Raw genomic sequence first — 25,930 nt, 5'->3', positions numbered from 1 at the left:
CTGTGTCACTTAGAAGATGAAAATATGAGGTAGAAAGATAGAGAGATGGAGTGCTTGCCTAAATAACTAAGAGGAATCCAAAGGAAAAAGATTGTTAGCCAAAGGCCTAAATTAGAAGTAATAGGTTAGTTGTTGCAACAGATCTGTTTAAATTATGTGCCTATATTCAAAACACTCCTGTGTGTTTTATATTGCATTCTCCAACAAAATTTTAGAGTGTGACTTTTCCCTGCATCTGAGATCTGTTAAGTTTCTCACTGAAAGGTGTTTTAGGATACATCTTTTAGATTTTTACCAGAGATGGAAACTGAATCTAACTAGGTGTCCACATGTGACTCATGAATTGTTTTATGATATTTTTGTTTGTACAATTACTGGTAAGTAGCATTTATCTTTGAATATATCAGCTTGTGTTTTGTAATTAGAACTTAAAAAGTAGAAAAAAACACAAGAGACAGATGGTATTGCTCCCAAGGTCTTTCTAATTCCTTAATCTCAACTTTTTGACACTGAGAATTTAAGATCTGTCCATATTAAAATATTTTATGAAACTAAGGCATTTGGAGGCAGCAGGTCTCACGGAAGTTAATTTGGTTAAGACTTTAAAGAACTGAGCTGACAGCTTTACTGAATTTTGTTATATGTAATGATCAAAGCATAGCCTTTTACCTTTTCAGGATTTTAACAGGTGATTAATTTGGCTTAGAATAGCTTCTTTTTAGAGGTTAGTGTTCTTTAATGTGTCCTGTTTACTAAACCAGACAACTCAGTAATGATGTTTCTGATTCTATTAATTCTTGTAGAAGCGTGGAGATGCAGTCACGTTTATCAGAGGATTTTGTGAAAACTCAAGCAAACTTGCCTCCTTTGGGCACTGCACCATTAAGTTTATATATGTAAAAAATTTCAGAATCTTAGTTACAGTTAGTTTATTTTGAAATGTTTCTTTAGTGAGTTAAATGTTTCCAAATAGGATTTTTTTTTTTTTTTTTTTGGTCATCATGTGTTGAAATGAGGACAGTAATTAGGTCACAGCAAGGATTATTTTAGCGTATCTTGATTTTTAGTATTAGTTGTCTAGCCAGGATTTTAAAATTTGTATTATGAAGTTTTAAATGCACGTCTCTTATTAAAAGTTCCTTTTTAGTTGTCCATGGAAAAATTTACAAGCCAGACTATTAGAGGTAGAAAGTGAATCAGATTTCAACACTATCACTCAATGTATTTACAAAATAAAAATAAAATTATGACATGCTTTTGAAAAAATTCTGCATATTAACTAATTATTAATTATCTGTTGTAGGTGAAAATTTTGACCAGAGTCCTTTGAGAAGAACATTCAAATCCAAAGTTCTGGCCCACTATCCTCAGAATATAGAATGGAACCCTTTCGATCAAGATGCAGTAAACATGGTATGTGGTTTTTTTCTCCTCTTCAAGGCCTTCTTTTTATTTTATTAATATGACAGTTGTGACTATTTTTTGAATTTGTACATTATTTCATTTCATTTAAGCCTTTAAATAAAAAAATTTTTTAAATAGTATTATCCTTACTTTACAGCTGTGGAAAATGAAGCTCAGAGAAGCTAAGTAACTTGCTTAAGATCCCCATAGCTAATTAGTACATACAACAGCCCCTAAGCAGCCTGTTTTCTTTTCCTGCCATTAAGCTGTGTGGTGAATTTGCATTAATTAATACATAGATTCTTTGACAACAGTGATAATAGTTTGTTTCCTGGAGAGGAGCCTGATGGAAGGTACATGATTACAGTTTTCATATTTCAAGGAATGTTATATGATGGGTCTGTAATTTATTATGTTCACAAAGTAAGGTAGGAAAGGAACTTAAGTGCCTCATTTAGATGTTAGTAGGAATTTGTTTATAAGGAATTTAAAATAATGTAATGAGTTACCAGTGGTGATTGTAAGTCCCATTAGAGGTTCTTAAAAATACAGTCGGTCATAATTGTCCCATTAGAGGTTCTTAAAAGTAGTCAGTCATAATTTTCAGGTCAGTTAGGAACAGTTCTTCTTAGAAATCTGGAAAATATTTTGTACCTCCATGAACTCTGCAGTTATAAAAATCAGGGGGTCCCAAAGTGAGCAAATCAGAGATCAGGCACCATAGGGACAAAAATGATTAAAGGTAGACTAAGACACATAGATGTGGTTCTTTATGAGTATTTTAAAGGTGGAACCAAAGGATCCCATTATGATGTGATACTCTAAGGGAAGAAAATATTTAGTAGATACCTGTTAGGTCCCTTATATGTGTTACTTTCACATACTTGCTTACACATACCAAGTGAGGATTATTATTCATATTTTACAGAGATTAAGTTAGTTGCCCAAAGTTGTACAGGGAGTCTCAGAGATTAAATCCAGATTATTTTTACTCTCTAGTTCACTTTTTTCCCACCTGCATGCTACTTCCCCCAAAGAAAAACTATATGTTTTTAATAACTTGGTTTTCACCTGCTCTCAGGGATATGATATTTCTATATCACAGTAAACCCATTCCAGTCTGATGTTACTCCAAGAAGGGAATTTCATGGTACCTTTTCTAAGGACAGATGACTAAGGCATATGGTACTTCGACTTTGATTCTTTACAGAGCATGGTATAGTTACTTCTCTAAACTGTTGCCCTATACTAGAGTAACAGGAGATGTCACTTTGCTAGAAGTTAATACTGTAGGGCCTAGCCTCATCTTTGGTGAAGACAGTGCTGTAGGTATTAAGCAGAATACAACTGTTAGTCATATTTATGAGACTTGGAGAAGTGCAGACAAGCTTCTTACTAAAATAGTCAGCAAAAAGCAGTGACAGAAAAGAAATTATCAGCTGCTTATGTCAGAAAATTAATGGAAAGATATTAATGATATAAAAGAGTACCTAATGAAACATTGGAAGAATGGATAAGAATGTAAATGGATTATAACACTAATTTTCTTAAATTAGTGATATGTTTCAAAGTATTTATAAATTATTATGTGAGAAGTCAGAATGGTGTCCAAAACTAGATTCTTATTATCATATGAATCCATAGTCATTTGAAGAAAATGCCGCACTTGATGTATTTTATTACTTTTAATCATTTGGATGTCTTAATAGTAAGATATCTGTGTTAACCTTTGCCTCTGTCTAGCATTTATCTTTTGGAGAAGGAAATGGCAACCCACTCCAGTACTCTTGCCTGGAAAATCCCATGGATGGAGGAGCCTGGTAGGCTACAGTCCATGGGGTCACAAAGACTTGGACACGGCTGACCGACTTCACTTTCACTTTTCACTTTCATGCATTGGAGAAGGAAATGGCAACCCACTCCAGTGTTCTTGCCTGGAGAATTCCAAGGGCTGGGGAGCCTGGTGGGCTGCCGTCTGTGGGGTCGCACAGAGTCGGATACAACTAAAGTAACTTAGCAGCAGCAGCAGCATTTATCTCTAAAGCAATTGTCTGCTTCCTTGACTGTCTTTAATATTTTCTTTACCTGTTGTCTCTGAGTTATTTTATGTAAACAGGAAACATTTCCCTCTGAAGAACAGACTTGTAGGCTTGTGTTTTGATGCTTAAACACAATACAGCATTTTGTTTTTTGCTGCAGATCTAAAAGGATTTACTAGTACTCCTTGAAAATCTCTGTAAAGCATTCCATTAAACTAGTATGCATTTGGGTCATAGATTTACTGCCCTTAATTTCCTCTTTGATTTATTAGTAAGTGCATTTGTATGAATCTATAATTTATTCCCACCTAAAGATAGAAAGCTTTGTTGTTAGCTTTAGCAAAATTCCACTCCAGTAAGTTACTGCCTTCTATAGTATCACTCATTCTGCTAAACAAAGTGGAGCTTTAAATAAGGATCATTCAGTTCAGTTCAGTCTCTCAGTCGTGTCCGACTCTTTGCAACCCCATGAACTGCATCATGCCAGGCCTCCATGTCCATCACCAACTCCCGGAGTCCACCCAAACCCATGTCCATTGAGTCAGTGATGCCATCGAACCATCTCATCCTCTGTTGTCCCCTTCTCCTCCTGCCCTCAATCTTTCCCAGCATCAGGGTCTTTTCAAATGAGTCAGCTCTTCGCATCAGGTGCCCAAAGTATTGGAGTTTCAGCTTCAACATCAGTCCTTCCAATGAACACCCAGGACTGATCTCCTTTAGGATGGACTGTTTGGATCTCCTTGCAGTCCAAGGGACTCTCAAGAGTCTTCTCTAACACTACAGTTCAAAAGCATCAATTCTTACTGAGCTCAGCTTTCTTCACAGTCCAACTCTCACATCCATACATGACCACTGAAAAAACCATAGCCTTGACTAGATGGACCTTTGTTGACAAAGTAATGTCTCTGCTTTTTAATATGCTGTCTAGGTTGGTCATAACTTTCCTTCCAAGGAGTAATTGTCTTTTAATTTCATGGCTGCAGTCACCATCGGCAGTGATTTTGGAGCCCAGAAAAATAAAGTCAGCCACTGTTTCTACCGTTTCCGCATCTATTTGCCATGAAGTGATGGGACCAGATGCCACGATCTTAGTTTTCTTAATGTTGAGCTTTAAGCCAACTTTTTCACTCTCCTCTTTCACTTTCATTAAGAAGCTCTTCAGTTCTTCTTCACTTTCTGCCATGAGGGTGGTATCATCTGCATATCTAAGGTTATTGATATTTCTCCCAGCAATCTTGATTCCAGCTTGTGTTTCCTCCAACCCAGCGTTTCTCATGATGTACTCTGCATTTAAGTTAAATAAGCAGGGTAACAGTATACATCCTTGACGTACTCCTTTCCCAATTTGGAACCAGTCTGTTGTTCCATGTCCAGTTCTAGCTGTTGCTTCCTGACCTACATATAGGTTTCTCAGGAGACAGGTCAAGTGGTCTGGTATTCCCATCTCTTTCAGAATTTTCCACAGTTTATTGTGATCCACACAGTCAAAGGCTTTGGCATAGTCAATAAAGCAGAAATAGATGTTTTTCTGGAACTCTCTTTTTCCATGATCCAGTGGATGTTGGCAATCTGATCTCTGGTTCCTCTGCCTTTTCTAAAACAAGCTTGAACATCTGGAAGTTCACGGTTCGTGTATTGCCTGGCTTGGAGAATTTTAAACATCACTTTACTAGCGTGTGACACTAATTTCATACAAATTAAGTCCCCCAAAGCAATGAAACTTGTTAAACAACAACAAAAAATCCCGTATATGAGTGCAATGCATATGTAACAGCAAATAAGTATGTGACATTTGAAATTTTCTGAATTAATTGCTTTTGAAACAGGTGAAAAAAAAAAAAAAAAACTATATAATTTGAACTTTTAACTATCATGCTTAATTTCTCAAAGGAAGGCAGTTAGTCTTGGAACTTCTATTATTTGTTGTAGTAAATCTCCTGTTCATTTAAAACTTTTCCTCAATTCTTCCTTTTCTTTGGGTTTGGATGTCCTATAGTCCAGGTAGGGATATATATTCATAGATCTGTATTCTAATCTTGTACCTTCTACTATATTGCTTAGAGCAATTGCTTATAAACTTAATGTTATTAAACTTTTTAATGTCACACCACTATCAATAAAATATTTTTGAGTGTGCAAAAAAAAAATTGCTTTTATATCTCTTTTGGTTGTGGATTCACAGATTTTTGTGGGAAAAAAATGGAAGTATCATAAAGCAGAGAGAAAAAAAAATCATATACCCACCACCAAGAAGTAACAGATGTCAACATTTGACAAATTTGCTTCAGAGCCATACCTTACCTCTTAAATGAAACAAAGCAATGCAAATGGAGCTGAAGTCCCCCCCCCCATTTCAGATCTCCTAATGAAAACTGTGTATTAGCGTCTGTGACTGTCTATGTAATGTTCTAGTAGACAGAGCTTATACTTAAGAATGTGGTGAACCTAGGAATGGTTAGGAAGAAAATGTGGTCAGTAGCTTTTTAAGCATGTTCTGTGAAATATTAAGATTCCATTTTGTGTATATGTCCTAAATAAAACATCTGATATATAAATTTTCAGATAATTGAAGACTAATAACTATTATATAGCTGTTTATAAAGCTCAGTTTACTGTTTACTTTGATCCCAAAGAAGAGTGGAGTGGAATGAAGAGTAAAGAGTAAAGGATACATTGTAACTGACCCCCTGCTGCCTGTCTTTTTCATTCTCCACACTACAGCTTCTGTTTCTGCTTTCCTTCCTCTCTGAAAGGAAGACATTTTCCTGTCTCTCTTCCACTTCTTCCTCTAGTGAATTCTTCATATTGACATTTCAGATTTCATTTTAAACATGATTTCCTCAAAGAAGCCATCCCTGACCACCACCTTCACCACCCTTCCAACATTTAGCCAGGTCCCCTTAAGTTCTCTTGGCACCATGTACCTTTTTGTAGCACCATTACAGTTACAATTAATTAATTATATAGCTGGTTGTCCTACTCCTTGTCTCCTGCTATAAAGTAAGAGCCATTAGGACAGGAACACACTCTTACTGATTGTGATAGATGGCTCAGAGTTAAAGAATTCGCCGGCTTAGCAGGAAATGTAGGTTTGATCCCTGGATCGGGAAGATCCCTTGGAGAAGGAAATGCAGTCCCCTCCAGCATTCTTGCCTGGAAAATCCAACAGGCAGAGGAGCCTGGCGGTCTACATTCCATGGGGTTGCAAAGAGTCAGATACCACTTAGCGACTAAACCACCATATCCTTAGCTTTGCACATAGTTGAGGTTCAGACCATTAAATAAATGAAGGAGTATATGCTTGCTTACAGAACTTCGCTTCCCCATCTTTGATCAGGTATCACCTCTACTGCAAAACTATCTCTTAAGCAGGAATAGTTAGGTGCTCTGTCTTCTCTGTTCCTGAAACATGTTGAACACTCTCTGTAGCAATAGGGATCACATTATTTTGTAACTGTTGGTTTATATGTCTCTGTTTCCCTATTAGAGTGTAAGCTCCCAGAGGTAAAAAATTATTTTCATATTTGTCTTCTGAGTTATCAAGATCTAATGCAATATATGACATAAAGTAAATGTTTATTAAATGAAGAAGGGAAAGAGAAGGAAAGAAGGAAGGAACAGAAAACTAACCGACTCATTAAGAGTTTTCTCAATAGCTTTTATTTGTAACATAAGAGAAAAGGAATGGGATTGATAGAGCCATAGAAAATGGGGGGAAAATTGTTGCAGTTCTAGCCACACTGACTAAAAGAATCCAGAGAGATAATAAGGATATTTGGTCACTCAAACCAAGAAAGGTACACAGACAGCATTGTGAGCCTACTGTGACTCGAGTAATCTAGCCAATGACAATCTGATTAGCAGTGACAGCTCTTAAGTTTTTTAGTTGTCATGAGAGTGGGGTGGGGAGAGGATATTGTTAGTAAACATCAGTATTAGAGGATAAAAGATATTGATTGTCATGGTGAGCAAATCTTGATTTATAGTTTAGAATTATGAAAAATAAGTCATATGATTCTCACTTTTAAAAATGAAGAACAATAGCATTTTCCAACTATGGTTCCCAGATTAGAAATATAATTCTTATTTTTTTTTTTTTTTATTTGTAGGAGAGTTTAAGAATTCCTACATCTGCTATCTGTAGCATAGAAAGTCATTCTTCCCTTTGGGCATAACTTTTGGCAAGCTTTTCCTGTAAATGTCTGAATGCATGCTAAAGAAAGCTACAGACCCTTAAGGGAATATTTGGCAGCTCTTCAAAAACAGTTTGAGCTTGAATTTAATGGTTTATGATGTCAGGAAAGCCTGTCAATTAAATTAAGTCTTTATGTTGACTTTGGAGGTCACTGTGTATTGCCTACTTGATATAAGAGAACTATGGACTGAATGAAGAGATGAACTAAATCTGATCCTGTTCCCTGAACTGTTGTTTTTGATTGTTTTCTTGTTCGTTGATTTATTCATTCATTTAAAAGACACTTATGTATGCCACGCACTATGCTGTGCACATTTGAGCTTAGCCTGAGGCAAGACTGATTCACATCATCCTTCCTATAACCTTTATTGACTCTAGTAAATGTGTCAGATGAATTTTCATTCATAATCAGTAGAGGATCTCATTGACTTGTTATAATGAAAGCAACCTTAATCTAAAGGCCTAATTATGAAAATATCCTGCCATGGCCTTTTTTCCCCCAAGATTAGGAATAAGCAAAATTTCCCCCCAACAAATCCAGATATTCATGTGTTTTATCTAAATCTGTATCTTATTCTGCCCAAATATACACATTAATTTAATTTTTGTCAACATACATATATAATAATGATTAAAGCTACTGTCAGATCAGATCAGTCACTCAGTCGTGTCCGACTCTTTGCAACCCCATGAATCGCAGCATGCCAGGCCTCCCTGTCCATCACCAACTCCCGGAGTTCACCCAGACTCACGTCCATTGAGTCAGTGATGCCATCCGCCATCTCATCCTCTGTCGTCCCCTTCTCCTCCTGCCCCCAATCCCTCCCAGCATCAGAGTCTTTTCCAGTGAGTCAACTCTTTGCATGAGGTGGCCAAAGTACTGCAGTTTCAGCTTTAGCATCATTCCTTCCAAAGAAATCCCAGGGCTGATCTCCTTCAGAATGGACTGGTTGGATCTCCTTGCAGTCCAAGGGACTCTCAAGCGTCTTCTCCAACACCACAGTTCAAAAGCATCAATTCTTTGGCACTCAGCCTTCTTCACAGTCCAACTCTCACATCCATACATGACCACAGAAAAAACCATAGCCTTGACTAGACGAACCTTTGTTGGCAAAGTCATGTCTCTGCTTTTGAATATGCTATCTAGGTTGGTCATAACTTTCCTTCCAAGGAGTAAAGCTACTATAGCTGTTTCCAATTCTCATGTTCAGTGATGTGAAATGTAAAGACATTTTCACTGAGATATTTATGCTGAGCTTCACAGTTTTTGCTTTTTACCTTTATCAGTCACCATTTATTATGGCCCAAATACTGCATTGTTCCATGTGTGGTACTCTTGAATGGTTAAAGCTATTACCAGTGCTTGAGTAGTTTTTCAGTCTAGAGATGAAACAAAATTAGAGAAACTACTGATGTGTGTCATACATATGCAATGTACATATACTGTGGTGCAAGGCTTTAACTGCTTCATTCAATAAAAGCTTTTTAGAGGAGAAGTGACATTTTAATGGCATTTATGGGATGAAAACACTATTTTTTTAATGGAAAAATAAATTAAGGCCTCTTTAAGGTAGTTATATGGAGACTTACAGGAAGTAAGGAACTGTTTTGGGTAAGCTGCATAACAAACCATCTCAGTGTTACTTAAGTGACTTAAAACATAGACTTGCTGTTTTTTTTCCCCCCACACAAAGGGCCAGATAGTAAATAGCTGAGTGTTGTGGGACGTGCAGTCTCTGTCACAGTGATTCAGCTCTTGTTGTAGTGCAAAACCAGCTAGACAGTGCTTAAAGGGAGTGCGATTGTGTACCAATAAGATTTTACTTTCAAGGCATGTGGCAGATTGGATTTGACCTGTTGTTTTAAAACAAAGCCATCATTCTGCTTACAGATCTGCCGTTTGGGTAGAGTTTGGCAGAGTGGCCCTCCTCTGTTCTAGCAGGTGTCAGTTAGGGTGGATTGAAGGCTGAGGACTAGGATTGTCTGAAGACCCACAGCAGAGTAGGTGAGCTGAAGTGCAGTGGAGGGTGGAGCAAGAGCTGCTGGGGCCGAGTGATGTAGGGCCTCACAGGGGCCTTGTAGTGTGAAGATTTCACCTTCTAACAATATGAGAGACCATTGGAGGGTTTTGAATAGTGGCAAGATCGAACATATTTTTTTAAGAATCACTTTGGCTGCTCTATGAGGAGCAGGTTATTGAGGACAAGGACAAAAGCAAGGAGATGGGTTAACAGGCTATTATATTAAATAGTCATCCAGATGAGAGAATAGTATGGCTTAGATTAGAGTAGTAAGAGTAATGATGGAGGTAATCTGCTCCTGAATATATATTTGAAAGTAGAACTGGTCTTTTTTGATGGATTGGGTAATGGAGTGAGCGAGAAAGAAAGGAGTCAAGGGTGACTCCGAGGCTCTGAGCATTCCTGCTGCCTGCTTAGAACCTCTGGGGAAGCCACCGCCCTCACATGCCGGAAGGTTGATGTGCTAAGCAGCCCTCTGTTTCTGTACCTGTGCTGCTGAAAACCCTCCAGAGGTTTCTCATACCCCTCCTCAGACTTATGCTGTGACTCTCCAAGGCCCTTTGGGGTTCAGTATCTCCTGCAGTCACTCTCCTCCCCACACCTTTCATTCTGCTCCCCACCCACAGTGAACCTCACGTTCTGTCTTCTGGGCTTTTGCCTATGCCCTCTCTGCCTTCATTTCATCTCATTAACACCTGTACTTACCTCAGGTCTCCACTTGGGCTTCCTTCATTTTTTCCCCTGGTCATTTGTTATTTTTAGTCACTACGTCATGTCCACCTTACCTACCTCCTGAGACCACCTTACTTACCTCCCGAGAAATCTGCATGCAGGTCAAGAAGCAATAGTTAGAACTGGACAGGGAACAACAGACTGGTTCCAAATCGGGAAAGGAGTACGTCAAGGCTGTATATTGTCACCCTACTTATTTAACTCATATGCAGAGTACATCATGCAAAGTGCTGGGCTGGATGAAGCACAAGCTGGAATCAAGATTGCCGGGAGAAATATCAATAACCTCAGATATATAGATGACACCACCCTTATGGCAGAAAGCAAAGAGGAACTAAAGAGCCTCTTGATGAAAGTGAAAGAGGAGAGTGAAAAAGCTGGCTTAAAACTCAACATTCAAAAAACTAAGATCATGGCATCTGGTCCCATCACTTCATGGCAAATAGATGGGAAAACAATGGAAACAGTGAGAGACTTTATCTTTTTGGGCTCCAGAATCACTGTGGATGGTGACTGCAGCCATGAAATTAAAAGATACTTGTTCCTTGGAAGAAAAGCTGTGACCAACCTAGATAGCATATTAAAAAGCAGAGACATTACTTTGCTGACAAAGGTCCATCTAGTCAAAGCTGTGGTTTTTCCAGTGGCCATGTATGGATGTGAGAGTTGGACTATAAAGAAAGCTGAGCACCGAAGAATTGATGCTTTAGAACTGTGGTGTTGGAAAAGAGTCTTAAGAGTTCCTTGGACTGCAGGGAGATCCAATCAGTCCATCGGAATGTTCATTGGAAGGACTAATGCTCAAGCTTTGGCCACCTGATGCGAAGAACTGACTCATTTGAAAAGACCCTGATGCTGGCAAGGATTGAAGGCAGGAGGAGAAGGGGACAACAGAGGATGAGATGATAGGATGGCCTTACTGACTTGATGGACATGAGTTTGTGCAAGCTCTGGGAGTTGGAGATAGACAGAGAGGCCTGGTGTGCTCAGTCCATGGGGAGTCAGACACGACTGAACGACTGAACTGAACTGAACTGAAATCATGTCTGACTCTTCTGCAACCCCATAGACTGTAGCCCACCAGTGCTCCTCTGTCCATGACATTTCCCAGGCAAGAATACTGGAGTGGGTTACCATTTCCTTCTCTAGGGGATCTTCCTGATCCAGGGATAGGACCTGTGTCTCCTGCTCTGACAGGTGGATTTTTTATCACTGATCTGCCAGGAAAGTGCCTTTTCTGGTAGCTCCCTCTTTTCTCATTTATGTCCTCCTATTGTGTTTTTCCTAGCAGCCTATGTTTGCCCTATCACAGCACTTCCCATAGTTTATAGTTTATATATATTTTTAATAGTCTGTTGTCCTTATTGCACTGGTAACTCCAGGGGAGCAGAAACTATATTTCTCACCGTTTTATCACTATCATAGGGCCTGGCTCAGAAAGGCGGTTAATAAGTGTTTGTTCACAATTTGAATGAAAGTCATAACTCTTAAGGGAATTAAATTTTTTTATAATGTGGGGATTTGGGAGAACTTCTAAATTTTATACCAGATCAATTATTAAATCTGAAATAAAAGAAAAAAAAGTCATATGGTAAAATTATTTCTATGCAGAAAGCATATTGTAATACAAAGTAGAAAGGAATAACAGAAAAATTAATAATCATGATTTTAGGATAGTTGAATTACAATTCTGTTTTCCTTAGTACATTTCAAATTTTCTATAATTTTTCTTGTTTAAAATGTTTTAGACTCAATTCTAATTTTTTTGCTTTATAAAGTATCTTAAATATAGCATCTTTAAGTCTTCAGGTAATTTTATTCTCAAATTTAACTCAATCCTGGTTGGTTCCCAAGACCTGGGGCATAATCTCTGCTGGAAGTAATCTGAAGTGTCTTGGTTCTACCCTTCTGCTTCAGTAAAGAAAAATCAATCCATTTTTAACATTTATTTTTTCTAAGGACAAAGTATCATATTGTTCAAAAGAGCAAAAATTATACTTTTGTTTTTATTATTCTGTTTTAACTTTTTTCCATTTATCAAATGAACCTTCACCTGCTTCTGTATTCCTCTGAAACATTATCGACTTTAAAAATAGTCCTTAAATATTTGTAAAGTGTCTTTGTCTTAAGGTCACTGATGCCGCAGATGTCATAGATAAAGAAACTAAGGCTCAGAGAAGTTACATGACTTAATGAAGGTCATAAGCTCAGATAGAACTTCACAACCATTTTTCTCTGGTTTGAATTTGTTCATATATTGCCTTCTGATGCTTTTCTTCTCCTTCCTCCACAGTTGTGCATGCCTAAAGGGCTGTCTTTCAGAACACAAACTGACAACAAAGACCCTCAGTTCCACTCAATTATAATTACCCGGGAAGATGGATCTCGTACCTACGGTTTTGTTCTCACTTTTTATGAAGAAGTTACAAGTAAGCAAATCTGCACAGCAATGCAGACACTCTACCAGATGCACAATGCAGAGCATTACAGCAGCGTGTACGCTTCATCCTCCTGCAGCATGGATTCACTGGCGAGCAGTATTGACGAGGGAGATACAACTTCCCTTTTGAAACTCCAGCGATACAACTCCTATGACATCAGCAGAGACACCCTGTATGTTTCAAAAAGTATATGTTTGATCACACCACTGCCTTTCATGCAGGCCTGCAAGAAATTCCTCATCCAACTTTACAAGGCAGTTACCTCACAGCAGCCACCACCTTTGCCTCTTGAGAGCTACATCCATAATATTCTCTATGAGGTGCCCCTTCCACCTCCAGGAAGATCACTGAAATTTTATGGTGTTTATGAACCTGTCATCTGCCAGAGGCCCGGGCTCAATGAACTCCCCCTCTCCGATTACCCTCTCCGAGAGGTCTTTGAGCTCCTGGGCCTAGAGAACCTGGTGCAGGTATTTACCTGTGTTCTTCTGGAGATGCAGATCCTTCTCTATTCACAAGGTAGGTCTGCCCTAAAGTTTAGGTCTCCCAAAACCAACTGCTTATGCTCTCAGCTACTGGGGTGTATTATTAGAGCCAAATAATTGATGGTCAGAAGTCTTTTCTGTCTTGTGTAAAAGGAGAGAGTTTTAGGTAGGACCAGATGCCAAGAGGTTACTTCTCTTTTAGGTGACAGTGGCTGTAGAGAAAAAGAAGGGAAGAAATATAAAAGCATTAACTTGGCTGATTTGCATATGTTTATTTTTTTTAATGGAAGTAACCCTTTTTTCCTGATAATACATATTTATTGTAAAAGAAGCATATTTCTCTTTATAATAAAAGTGAGAGAATCCTCTTACTACCAAGACCATGTAGACTTCGCTCTCTCTTTTTTTTTTTTTTTTTACAGATTAGTAAAGGTTCACATAAAAACTCAGCTGACACTGGAAAGGGACAGACAGGATTGTTAACTCTGACGCTTTCTAAGGTGATCACCTTTGGATCTTTGCCTATGGGTGATTTCATAGAGTGAGAGAAGGGGTACAGGCGTGTGAAACAGACATGATTCTCCTAGGTCTAACAGTTCCACCAAAGTTATATGGAGTTTTTGTGTTTTGTTTTTAATCCCAAAGGAAGCTATCGTTGTGATGCTTTTCATTCAGAATTCCCCCAAAACATACTTTAAAAACAAACAGAATTTGGGTTTTATTTTACCAGTGCATCTGCGATGACTAATGTTGAGCCTAGACTAAAGCACTGGTTCCAGTCTGAACCTGAATTTGCAGAGGAGATAGAGATGCTGTGTTTTTTGGATAATGAATTGACAGAAAATATAAAATAATACCTATGCATTGATGGGTTTTTCGAAAAATGTGGCACAAATATTTAGTTTAGTATTTTGCTAACTTGTATTTAGGCTGGCAGAACTGTAGTGCAGTCTTCTGACTGTGGCTGTTAAGCTTATTTTACCAGTTCCCTTTTTTTCTTTTCTATTTTAAATTATAAATGAGACTGAGCCAAGTAGGCTGTATTTGTACTTCCCCATCTTGTGTGTATGTTGACACTGTTTGTGTGTTGACAGCCCTTCACGAGGTTGTATTTTCTTCAGTTTATCCTCATCATGTTCTCTGATAACGTGTTCAAGTGTCTCAGTTTTTGTTGTCCGGAAGTTCTTCTCTAATGACTAATTTAAATTCTTTCCCGTCCTCGTGCTCTTACTTTCTTAGTGCTGGTCGTTACCTGAAGATCACCCTTTGGTATCCGAAATATTTAATGTTAAGTAATTCTCTCTTCTTTTCAATGTCTTCCTTTTTTCCCTGAAAGGATTGGGATTAGAGAGTTGCTTGGAGGGGCAAAGGCTTGGAGCTTAATACTTTCAGCTTTATTAGCTTATTAGTAAAAAGAATTTTAGATCCTAAATTTTCAAGAGATCTTCCCAATCATTTAGTTCCATGTCCTATTCTACCTAGAGAAGCAATTTGCTATTGGAATAATATTGATTTTTGAAGTGAAAATAATCATGAGTTCAAATCTCTGTTCTGTAACTTGCTAACTGAACCTTGGACAAGATACATAATCTTCCTATGTGTCCATCAGTTCATTTTTATGGAGATAACAGGTTTTTTTCCTTCCTCTCTCACTGATTTATTCTGACGAAGTGAGAAATCTGTGCTGACTAAATGATAGCCAATATTGTTGTAATTATTATCAGCTTTATCAGTCCTACATAATCCTTTATAAATTATGCACATCTTAAGTTGTGAGAATCTGACATATTCAGTTCAGTTCAGTTGCTTAGTCATGTCCGACTCTTTGCGACCCCATGGACTGCAGCACGTCAGGCCTCTCTGTCCATCACCAACTCCCGGAGCTTTCTCAAACTCATGTCGATCGAGTCAGTGATGCCATCCAGCTATCTCATCCTCTGTTGTCCCCTTCTCCTCCTGCCCTCAATCTTTCCCAGCATCAGAGTCTTTTCCAATGAGTCAGTTCTTCACAACAGGTGGCCAAAGTATTGGAGTTTCAGCTTGAGCATCAGTCCTTCCAGTGAATATTCAGGACTGATTTCCTTTAGGATGGACTGGTTGGATCTCCTTGCAGTCCAAGGGACTCTCAAGAGTCTTCTCCAACACCACAGTTCAAAAGCATCAATTCTTCAGCACTCACCTTTCTTTATAGTCCAACTCTCACATCCTACATGACTACTGGAAAAACCATAGCTTTGACTAGATGGACCTTTGTCAGCAAAGTAATGTCTCTGCTTTTTAATGTCTCTGACATATTACTGCACTTAAAATACTAACTGTTAAATAGTCCAGGCATTTGTTTCAGGGTTGAGAACTTAATAAACTTTCTCTTATACTGAAAGTCATGCTTTTTAAAGAAAAAAACCCTTCATATTCACACTTCCTGTCTTAAATAGCGCTTTATGTCTTGGTGCTTTTGCACTGTCTTTCTGCTTATTCCATTTAGTTTATGGAGTCTGTTGAAAAGTTACAGTTGATTAATATCTACACATTTATTTCAATTTCAAACTAAGAAGACAATATTTATTAGCATGTTATTGTACTCAAATGAGTTTAGTTTTGTTTTTTTTTTTTTGTAACTTGATCTTTGATGCTGAGAAGAGTGAATCCTGAGATTGTAGAATTCTACATATATATATTTTTAAAGTGTCATACAAAAAAAACCTTATAATTTTCTAATCATTCACAGAAATCACTTTGTATTAGGAATTATAATTTAATTAGGTTAAAATGCCTTGTACATTTTGATTTTTCTCCCAACACTTAATCCTCTCAACAGTGAGTTATTACTGCCCATGCTTTTAATGGAGAAGGAAATGGCAATGCACTCCAGTACTATTGCTTGGAAAACCCCATGGACAGAGGAGCCTGGTAGGCTACAGTTTGTGGGGTTGCAAAGAGTCAGACATTACTGAGCAACTACACTTTCACACTTTCATGCTTTTAATGAAGGGGGAAATTAATGCTCAGGGAAGCTTGGTAACCTACCCAAGATCACATAGCTGTTGGGTAATGTGGTAGAGCTGAGAATGGGCTTGGATCTGTTTTTCTCCAGAATTCTTACCCACATGTTAGCTGTATTGGACACTGCACTTAACTTCTTCTTATCTAGCTCATTATTTATTTTTATTTTATTTTTTATTTTTTGGCCACACTGCCCAGCATATGGGACCTTAATTCCCTGATCAAGGATTGAACCCATGCCTCCTACAGTGGAAACTTGGGAGTCTTAACTACTGGACCGCCGGAGAAGTCCTTGTGTCTCAGTATTTATTTTTAAATTATAAACTCACCTCTGAGGGTCTTTTGTAAAGGTTCCATATTAAATAATTGTAGATTATCTGTGTAAATGCAGATTTTAACAGCAGGAGATCCCAGTTCGATTCATGGGTTGGGAAGATCCACTGAAGAAGGAACAGGCTACCCTCTCCAGTATTCTTGGGCTTCCCTGGTGGCTCAGCTGGTAAAGAATCCGCCTGCAATGTGGGAGACCTGGGTTTGATTGTTGGGTTGGGAAGATCCCCTGGATAAGGGAAAGGTTACCCACCCCAGTATTCTGGCCTGGAGAATTTTTTGGACTGTATAGTTCATGGGGTTGCAAAGAGTCTGACATGACTGAGCAACATTTACTTCACTTTACTTCACTTCTCCCATTAGAGAAAGAAAGGAATGAATTAAAAGTTGTTGGGTTGATCTGTACTCTGGTGCCATTTTTCATTTCTCCTGACTATATTTAGGGTTTTTAATAATATCTGATCATTTCTTGTTCACTGATGTCATACAATTTTAAAACATTGCAAATGTTGAACAATTACTATGAAAACCCAAAGTGAATAAAAGTATAGATGGATTTCAGTGATGAAGATGTCTTTCTAGACTGATTTGAAATTCTTGTCCACAGCCCATATAAATCTATCCAGTCTTTTGTTTCAAGAGTGTGTAAATCAGTCACTTTGTAGTGGTAACTGGCTAGACATTTTAGCGGAGAAGAAATCCAAGAGGTAAAGACTCTTTTTTAGAACCCCGAATCAGAAAAGAGTACTTTTCTTTGAGGCCTAGAAATACTTGGAGCAAGACAGTGGGAAGATTGGAGTCTGATCATCTTTTCAAAGAAACAGTGGAAGAATAAAAAGAATTTAAACAGCAGGGTCTAACTTTTGATACCAGTAATTAAAGTCTCAGGACACTTTTGGACCTTGCTTACGTCCTTTGATTCTTCACAATGGAAATAAGCAGTTACTCACAGCCCACGCTGGGCTGGCTGCCTGTGAACCTTCACAGTGCTCCTCTCCCTCTCCTCCCTTTGCAAGCTGGGCATGAATTAACATTTTCAGAAAGTAGAAGCTGCTTGAAATTTTCTTGAAGAAGTTGGGAGCCTCCTAAACACAGGTTGCTAGTTAGGCTCAACTAAACTTTATAGCTTATTTATTATGGAGCTGATAAATCATAAAAGCAGATTTGATATTTTGATGGCAAAAAATGGATTCCCCTGACCAGTATCCAAAAGCATTAGAATTTTAACAGCTTAGGCCAATATCTTTATACTATTAGTTTTACCTTGTAGTAAATGAAAACTTAATATTAAGAAATTTTTCTTAATAAATTTTTATTACATATTCAAGAAACTTGGTCAGTTACATGACTAACACATATCTCCTTCCAGTTTGTGTTCTTAATTTTCTTTTAGGGATCTTTTGATGAATTGATACTCTTAATTGAAATTAAAAGATGCTTACTCCTTGGATGGAGAAGGCAATGGCACCCTACTCCAGTACTCTTGCCTAGAAAATCCCATGGATGGAGGACCCTAGTAGGCTGCAGTCCATGGGGTCACTAAGAGTTGGACACGACTGAGTGATTTCACTTTCACTTTTCACTTTCCTGCATTGGAGAAGGAAATGGCAACCCACTCCAGTGTTCTTGCCTGGAGAATCCCAGGGACAGGGGAGCCTGGTGGGCTGCCGTCTATGAGGTCGCACAGAGTGGGACATGACTGAAGCGACTTAGCAGTAGCAGTACTCCTTAGAAGGAAATTTATGACCAACCTAGAAGGCAGTGGCACCCCACTCCAGTACTTTTGCCTGGAAAATCCCATGGATGGAAGAGCCTGGTAGGCTGCAGTCCATGAGGTCGCTAGAGTTGGACACAACTGAACGACTTCACTTTCACTTTTCACTTTCACGCATTGGGGAAGGAAATGGCAACCCACTCCAGTGTTCTTGGCTGGAGAATCTCAGGGACAGGGAAGTCTGGTGGGCTGCCGTCTCTGTGGTCGCACAGAGTCGGACACGACTCAAATGACTAAGCAGTAGATAGCATATTGAAAAGCAGAGACATTACTTTGCCAACAAAGGTCCGTCTAGTCAAGGCTATGGTTTTTCCTGTGGTCATGTATGGATGTGAGAGTTGGACTGTGAAGAAAGCTGAGCGCTGAAGAATTGATGCTTTTGAACTGTGGTGTTGGAGAAGACTCTTGAGAGTCCCTTGGACTGCAAGGAGATCCAACCAGTCCATTCTGAAGGAGATCAGCCCTGGGATTTCTTTGGAAGGACTGATGCTAAAGCTGAAACTGCAGTACTTTGGCCACCTCATGCAAAGAGTTGACTCATTGGAAAAGACTCTGATGCTGGGAGGGGTTGGGGGCAGGAGGAGAAGGGGATGACAGAGGATGAGATGGCTGGATGGCATCACTGACTCGATGGACGTGAGTCTCAGTGAACTCCGGGAGTTGGTGATGGACAGGGAAGCCTGGCGTGCTGCGATTCATGGGGTCGCAAAGAGTCGGACATGACTGAGCGACTGATCTGATCTGATCTGATCTGATCTCTATTCTGAGTTCATAAAAATGGTCTACATTTTTTCCTAAATGTTTTAAAGTTACGTTTAGCATGTAAGACCTTAGTCTGTAAGAAATCAATTTTTGTTTATGTTGTGAGTAAGAAATCAAACTTAATATTTTAGAAATATCTGTAGCTAGTTATTTTATGCTAGTTATCAGATAAACCATTCTTCTTTACTCTGGTCTGCAGTGCCACCTCTGTCTTGTGTAAATTTCTGTATATGAAGTTCCTGTATGAATTTCTAGACAGTCAGTTTATTCTGCCAGTTTTTTGTTCCCTGTACTAAATTACAGTGTTGTAATTACTACAGCTTTACAGTAAGTCTCAGATTCTTGTACGATAGTTCTCTTCACCACCTCTTTTTTACTGAAGTTTCATTGAATCTAGTTTTGAGACAATTAACATATTTAGAGTATTATCCTCCCTTTCATGAGAATGGTATGTCTCTCCATTTATAAAGGCTTTCTCTATTGTCTCTAGGTAAAGATTTATGACAACAAAGTAAATGATAAGGTACAAATAATGATGGTTTTATTTCTTAACTTTCTATCTTTGTCACCTTTTTTTCCTTGTCTTATAGTCCTAACTAGGCTTTTCAGTACTGTGCAGAATGGAATTGATAGTAGCAGGAATCCTGTCTTTTTCCTGATGTTATAAAGAATCCTTTTAATGCTTCACTCTTAACATTTGCTGTGGTGTTTCTGGTAAATATCTTGTACCAAATTAAAGACTTTTAATTTATCTCTAGCATGTTCAAAGTTTTTAAAAATCATGAATCCATGTTGTATATTATTGAGTATTCTTTCTGCATCAAATAAGATGATCTTGTTTTTCTCACTTTAATCATTTAGTAAGATGAAAAATGTACATTCCGCCCTTATATTCCTGAGACAAACCTGCCTTGGTCATGATTTTCACATATGGCTTGCTAATATTTTGATTAGAAGTTTTACATCTATGTATTTTATTGATTTGGCTTATTTTTATTTCTTGTACTGTCTTACCTGGTTTTTGGTATTAAGATTATTCTAGCTTCATAGAATGAGTTGAAAAGTATTCCATTTTGCTCTGGAAGATAAAATGAAGAAGAATTCATTTAAGATTGTCATTGTTTGAACCATGACTATTTGAGGGAACCTGTCAGTCTGTTTGGTCTTGTTGGAAAGATGTTAAGTACCAGTGCAGTATCTTTAATGGTTTATTTAGGTTTTTCTATATCAGTAACCTCAGATATGCAGATGAAACCACCCTTATGGCAGAAAGCAAAGAACTAAAGAGCCTCTTGATGAAAGTGAAAGAAGAGAGTGAAAAAGCTGGCTTAAAACTCAACATTCAGAAAACTAAGATCATGGCATCTGGTCCCATCACTTCATGGCAAATAGATGGGGAAACAATGGAAACAGTGAGAGACTTTATCTTTTTGGGCTCCAAAATCACTGTGGATGGTGACTGCAGCCATGAAATTAAAAGACTCTTGCTCCTTGGAAGAAAAGCTATGACCAAGCTAGACAGCATATTAAAAAGCAGAGATGTTACTTTGCCAACAAAGGTCCATCTAGTCAAAGCTATGGTTTTTCCAGTAGTCATGTAGGATGTGAGAGTTGGACTATAAAGAAAGCTGAGTGCCGAAGAATTGATGCTTTTGAACTGTGGTGTTGGAGAAGACTCTTAACAATCCCTTGGACAGCCGGGAGAGCCAACCAGTCAATCCTAAAGGAAATCGGTATTTCCTTTGAATATTTAATTTGAATTCAGGGAATCAGTATTCCCTGACTATTCACTGGAAGGACTGATACTGAAGCTGAAACTCCAATACTTTGGCACCTGATGCAAAGAATTGACTCAGATGGTTGGATGGCATCACTGACTCAGTGGACATGAGTTTGAGTAAACTCCGGGAGTTGATAATGGACAGGGAGGCCTGGCGTGCTGCAGAGGGCGCAAAGAGTTGGACACGACTGAGCAACTGAACTGAATTGAAGTGATTTCTCCTCTCCCATCTCCCTCCCACTCCTCTGTCATCATTATCATCATTATCATTGTCACTGTCATCAACTGGGGACAAAAGTCAAATATTTTTGTTATACCACAGACCATTCCCTGGTCTTTGACTGTGATCCCTTATAGCACAAGGATCCTAACAGTTAAGACAGTGTTGGCATATTACTGGTCCCATTGTTATTACTGCTTAGTTCAGTCTGTCATCCTGTTGTATGAAAATGTCTCCCAGGGCATTGCCCTGGGAAGCACAGAGGTATCTGTATAGTAGTTGAGTGTGATTACACACTTGCAAAGGCATATAAGTCAGCCCTTTATGCTTTTGTCTGTCTCACCCTTTTAGACAGCGCATGTTTCAACTGCCTGTTCTAATTCTCAATTAAGCCATTACTGTAGGGTGATAAACAGCATCATCGTATGTCCGTTTGATGTGGTATCTCTTTACCCACTGTTGGACACTGTGTGCAGTGAAGCATGTGTGTCCCATACTCTGAAAATGTGTAACTTGGCAGCCCACATTGGTAGAGTATCTTCTGTTCCACTCCTCTCCTAGTATTTTAAGCATTTGCATCTACTTCAGACCGCAAAGCCCAGTCTGAAGCATCTATTCCTGGTGGGACCCATTTACAGCCCTCCCACCAGGGCCGCTGGCATTAATCCAGTGTAATCTACTTGCTGGCTATGTGTAGCAGGGCCTTCCCCCCTGGAGAATCTTCCCACAGCCATCTGCAGCCTCTCTCTCTCTTGTTAGCAGACAAAATGGTTCTTGTTGGCAATTTGTGCCTCAGAGGTTATAAGAAGATTATGTATAGATTCAGCCCATCTGTGCATTGCTGAAGTCCTCTAGGTGGGCACTTCAAGGGAGTATACCAAAAGGTCCACTTGGGGGTCACAGTTACCTCCCAAACCTGAAAGCGGGTTCTTCTGATGAGCGTTAGCATGTCCTATTTAATGTGGTCCGTGGATTCCCAGAGGGATTTCCATATGGCTGCACCTTACACAGACATCCTTTTAGTAGTCCAGTTTTCCACTGTGCATGAGTCAGTAAAAACCTAAGCATATGTACTTTTGAGTTTCCCAGGTGGCTCAGCAGTAAAGAATCCGCCTGTAATGCAGGGGGCTCAGGAGCTGCAGGTTTGATCCTTGGGTCAGGAGATCCCCTGGAGGAGGGCATAGCAACCCACTCCAGTATTCTTGTCTGGAGAATCCATGGACAGAGAAGCCTGCCGGGCTATAGTCCATGGGGCCACAAAGAGTTGAACACAACTGAAGCGACTTAGCACACGCACACGCATGGACTTTTACCATTGTTTAGTTCTTCTATCACTGCTAAGAAAACAGCATGCAAGTCAGTCCACTGAGCCCATTTGTATTTACCTGCTTCAATCAAAGTAATGGCCATTCACCTTGAATCTGTCACTCATAACCAAGAAGCTCTATGCTTGTCAGTTGAGAAGTATTTATGCTGTCCAAGTGACAATATAATCTGGTATCTCCTCACTCAGTTCCAGAGTCAGTTCTCTGGGAAAAAAAGCTCTTGGTTGTATCTCCTCCTCCTATTTTCCTCCTAACAAGATTCTATATAAACTCTTGTGTGCATTGTCTTCCTCATTAGAGTGCTTTTCTGATCACCCGAGACACCATGATTATATAGGGTTTCAGTATCATTTTGTCTTTCAGTTTATAGGGGCAATTTAGACTAATGTGCAGTAGCAGGCTAGTGATTGCCTCTCAAATGGAAGTTCTCCAGTCCAGAATCTCAGTTGTTTTTTGTCACGGGGAGTCAATCACAGGCTTTTGCCATAAGTGCCAGTCTGTGTTCTCTATAGAGCTGCTGTACAGAGCTTGTCTCCAGGCTCCAGCTTCTTGTCTGCAACACTGTATGGGCTCAGGCAGTCTTGTTCTCATTTAGCATGATGTCCAATTAATATTGCTTGGAGGGCAGTTGACATGCCATCTGTTTTATGTTGGGGGAAGCCATAGTATCTTTAGTATAGTGTCTATCTTTAGTATCTATAGATAGTATTTATCCCATTTAGACATAGTATCTATTCCTATAAACCACTGAAGTAAGCCTGTGGATGACTCTACACATGGGCTTCACCAGATGGTCCATACTGAAATCAGATTGATTATATTCTTTGCAGCCGAAGATGGAGATGCTCTACACAGTGAACAAAAACAAGCCCTGGAGCTGACTGTGGCTCAGATCACCAGCTCCTTAATTCAAACTTCAGGCTCAAATTGAAGAAAGTAGTGAAAACCACTAGGCCATTCAGTGAATGTGAAAGTGTTAGTTGTTCAGTCATGTCCAACTCTGTGTGACCTCATGGGCATAAGACACCATGGACTGTAGCCCACCAGGCTCTCCTGTTCATGGGATTCTCCAGGCAAGAATACTGGAATGGGTTGCCATTCGCTTTTTCACTAGATCTTCCCGATCTGGGAATCAAACCCAGATCTGCTGCATTGCAGGCAGATTCTTTACCATCTGAGATAGCAGGGAAGCCCCCAAAACATATGGGATAAAAAAAAAAAAAAAAGAATACTGGAGTGGGTTGCCATTCCCTTCTCCAGGGGGTCTTCCCAACCCAGGGATCAAACCTGGATCTCCTGCATTGTAGGCAGATTCCACTGTCTGAGCCACCAGGAAAGCCTAGGCCATTCAGATATGACCTAAGTCAAATCCCTTATGATTATACAGTGGAGGTAATGAATAGATTCAAGGAATTAGACTTGGTAAACAGAGTGCCTGAAGAACTATGGACAGAGGTTCATAACATTGTGCAAGAGGTAGTGATCGAAACCATCCCCAAGAAAAAGAAATGCAAAAAGTCAAAGTGGTTGTTGAGGAGGTCTTACAAATAGCTGAGAAAAGAAGAGAAGCAGAAGGCAAATAGAAAGGGAAAGATATACCCAACTGAATGCAGAATTCCAGAGACTAGCAAAGAAAGATAAGAAAGGCTTCTTAAGTGAACAATGCAGAGAAATAAAGGAAAACAATACAATGGGGAAAAATAGAGATATTTTCAAGAAAATTAGAGATACCAAGGGAACATTTCATGGAAAGATGGACACAAAAAAAGGGTAGAAATGGCAAGGACCTAACAGAAGAAGAAGATGTTAAGAAGAGGTGGCACGTATACACAGAACTGTACAAAAAAGGTCTTAATGACCCAGATAACCATGATGGTGTGGTCACTCACATAGAGCCAGACGTCCTGGAGTGTGAAGTCAGGTGGGCCTTAGAAAGTATCACTATGAACAAAGCTAGTGAAGGGGATGGAATTCCAGTTGAGCTATTTCAAATCCTAAAGGAGGATGCCTTTAAAGTGCTGCACTCAATATGCCAGCAAATTTAGAAAACTCAGCAGTGGCCACAGCACTGGAAAAGATCAGTTTTCATTCCAGTCCCAAAGAAAGGCAATGCCAAAGAATGTTCAAATTACTATACAGCTGCACTCATTTCATATACTACCAAGATTATGCTCAAAATCCTTTAAGCTTGACTTCAGCAGTCCATGAATGGAGAACTTCCAGATGTACAAGTTGGATTTAGAAAAGGCAGAGGAACCAGAGATCAAATTGCTGACAACTGCTGGATCATAGAAAAGGCAAGAGAATTCATGAAAAACATCTGCTTCATTGACTATGCTAAAGCCTTTCACTGTGTGGATCACAGCAAACTGTGGAAAATTCTTCAAGAGATGGAAATACCGTCTTACTGCCTCCTGAGAAATGTGTATGCAGATTAAGAAGCAGTAGGTAGAACCAGACATGGAACAACAGACTGGTTCAAAATTGGGAAAGGAGTACATCGAGGCTGTATATGGCCACCCTGCTTATTGCATTTCTATGCAGAGTACATCATGCGAAATTCTGGGCTGGATGACTCACAAGCTGGAATCAAGATTGATGGGAGAAATATCAACAACCTTAGATACACAGATGATACCACTCTAATGGCAGAAAGTGAAGAGGAACTAAAGAGCCTCTTGATGAAGGTGAAAAAGAGTGAAAAAGCTGGCTTCAAACTCAACATTCAAAAAGCAAAGATCATAGTATCCAGTCCCATCACTTTATGGCAAATAAGATGGATGAAAAGTGGAAACAATGACAGACTTTATTTCCTTGGGCTCCAAAATCACTGTGGATGGTGACTGCAGCCATGAAATTCAAAGACTCTTGCTCCTTGAGAGAAAAGCTATGACCAGCCTAGACAACATATAAAATGAAGAGACATCACTTTGCCGACAAAGGTCCATATAGTTTTTCCAGTAGTCATGTATAGATGTGAGAGTTGAACCATAAAGAAAGCTGAGTACAGAAGAATTGATGCTTTTAGATTCTGCTGCTGGAGAAGACTCTTGAGAGTCTCTTGGACTGCAAGCAGATCAAAGCAGTTAATCTTAAGGAAATCAACCCTGAAAATTCCTTGGAAGGACCAGTGCCAAAGCTGAAGCTCCAATACTTTGGCCACCTGATGTGAAGAGCTGACTCACTGGAAAAGGCCCTGATTCTGGAAAAGATTGAGGGCAAGCAGAGAAGAGGGCAACAGAGAATGAGATGGTTGAATGGCATCACTGACTCAATGGACATGAGTTTGAACTAACTCTGGGAGATAGTGAAGGACAGGGAAGCCTGGCGTGTTGCAGTCCATGGGGTGGCAGAGAGTTGGACACAGCTTAGAGACTGAACAACAACAACAAAGCCTGTTGAAAGATTCAGTTTTCACC

At 39.2% G+C, this 25,930-nt stretch overlaps 1 protein-coding gene across 2 annotated transcripts in view; it reads left to right on the top strand.

Moving 5' to 3' along the window:
* Positions 1-25,930, top strand: part of DENND5B (DENN domain containing 5B) — a 221,512-nt gene that overhangs the window by 99,484 nt on the left and 96,098 nt on the right. For both annotated transcript variants that reach the window (XM_070371293.1, XM_070371294.1), the window contains 2 exons: positions 1,304-1,413; positions 12,685-13,351. In XM_070371293.1, the coding sequence (XP_070227394.1) occupies positions 1,304-1,413; positions 12,685-13,351 (777 nt within the window). The remainder of the gene's footprint in view (positions 1-1,303; positions 1,414-12,684; positions 13,352-25,930) is intronic.

Source organism: Bos mutus, chromosome 5 (assembly GCF_027580195.1).
Source record: "Bos mutus isolate GX-2022 chromosome 5, NWIPB_WYAK_1.1, whole genome shotgun sequence".
NCBI lineage: Eukaryota > Metazoa > Chordata > Mammalia > Artiodactyla > Bovidae > Bos > Bos mutus.
Note: the sequence above shows the minus strand (reverse complement) of the source record. Positions and strands in the feature narration are given on the sequence as shown.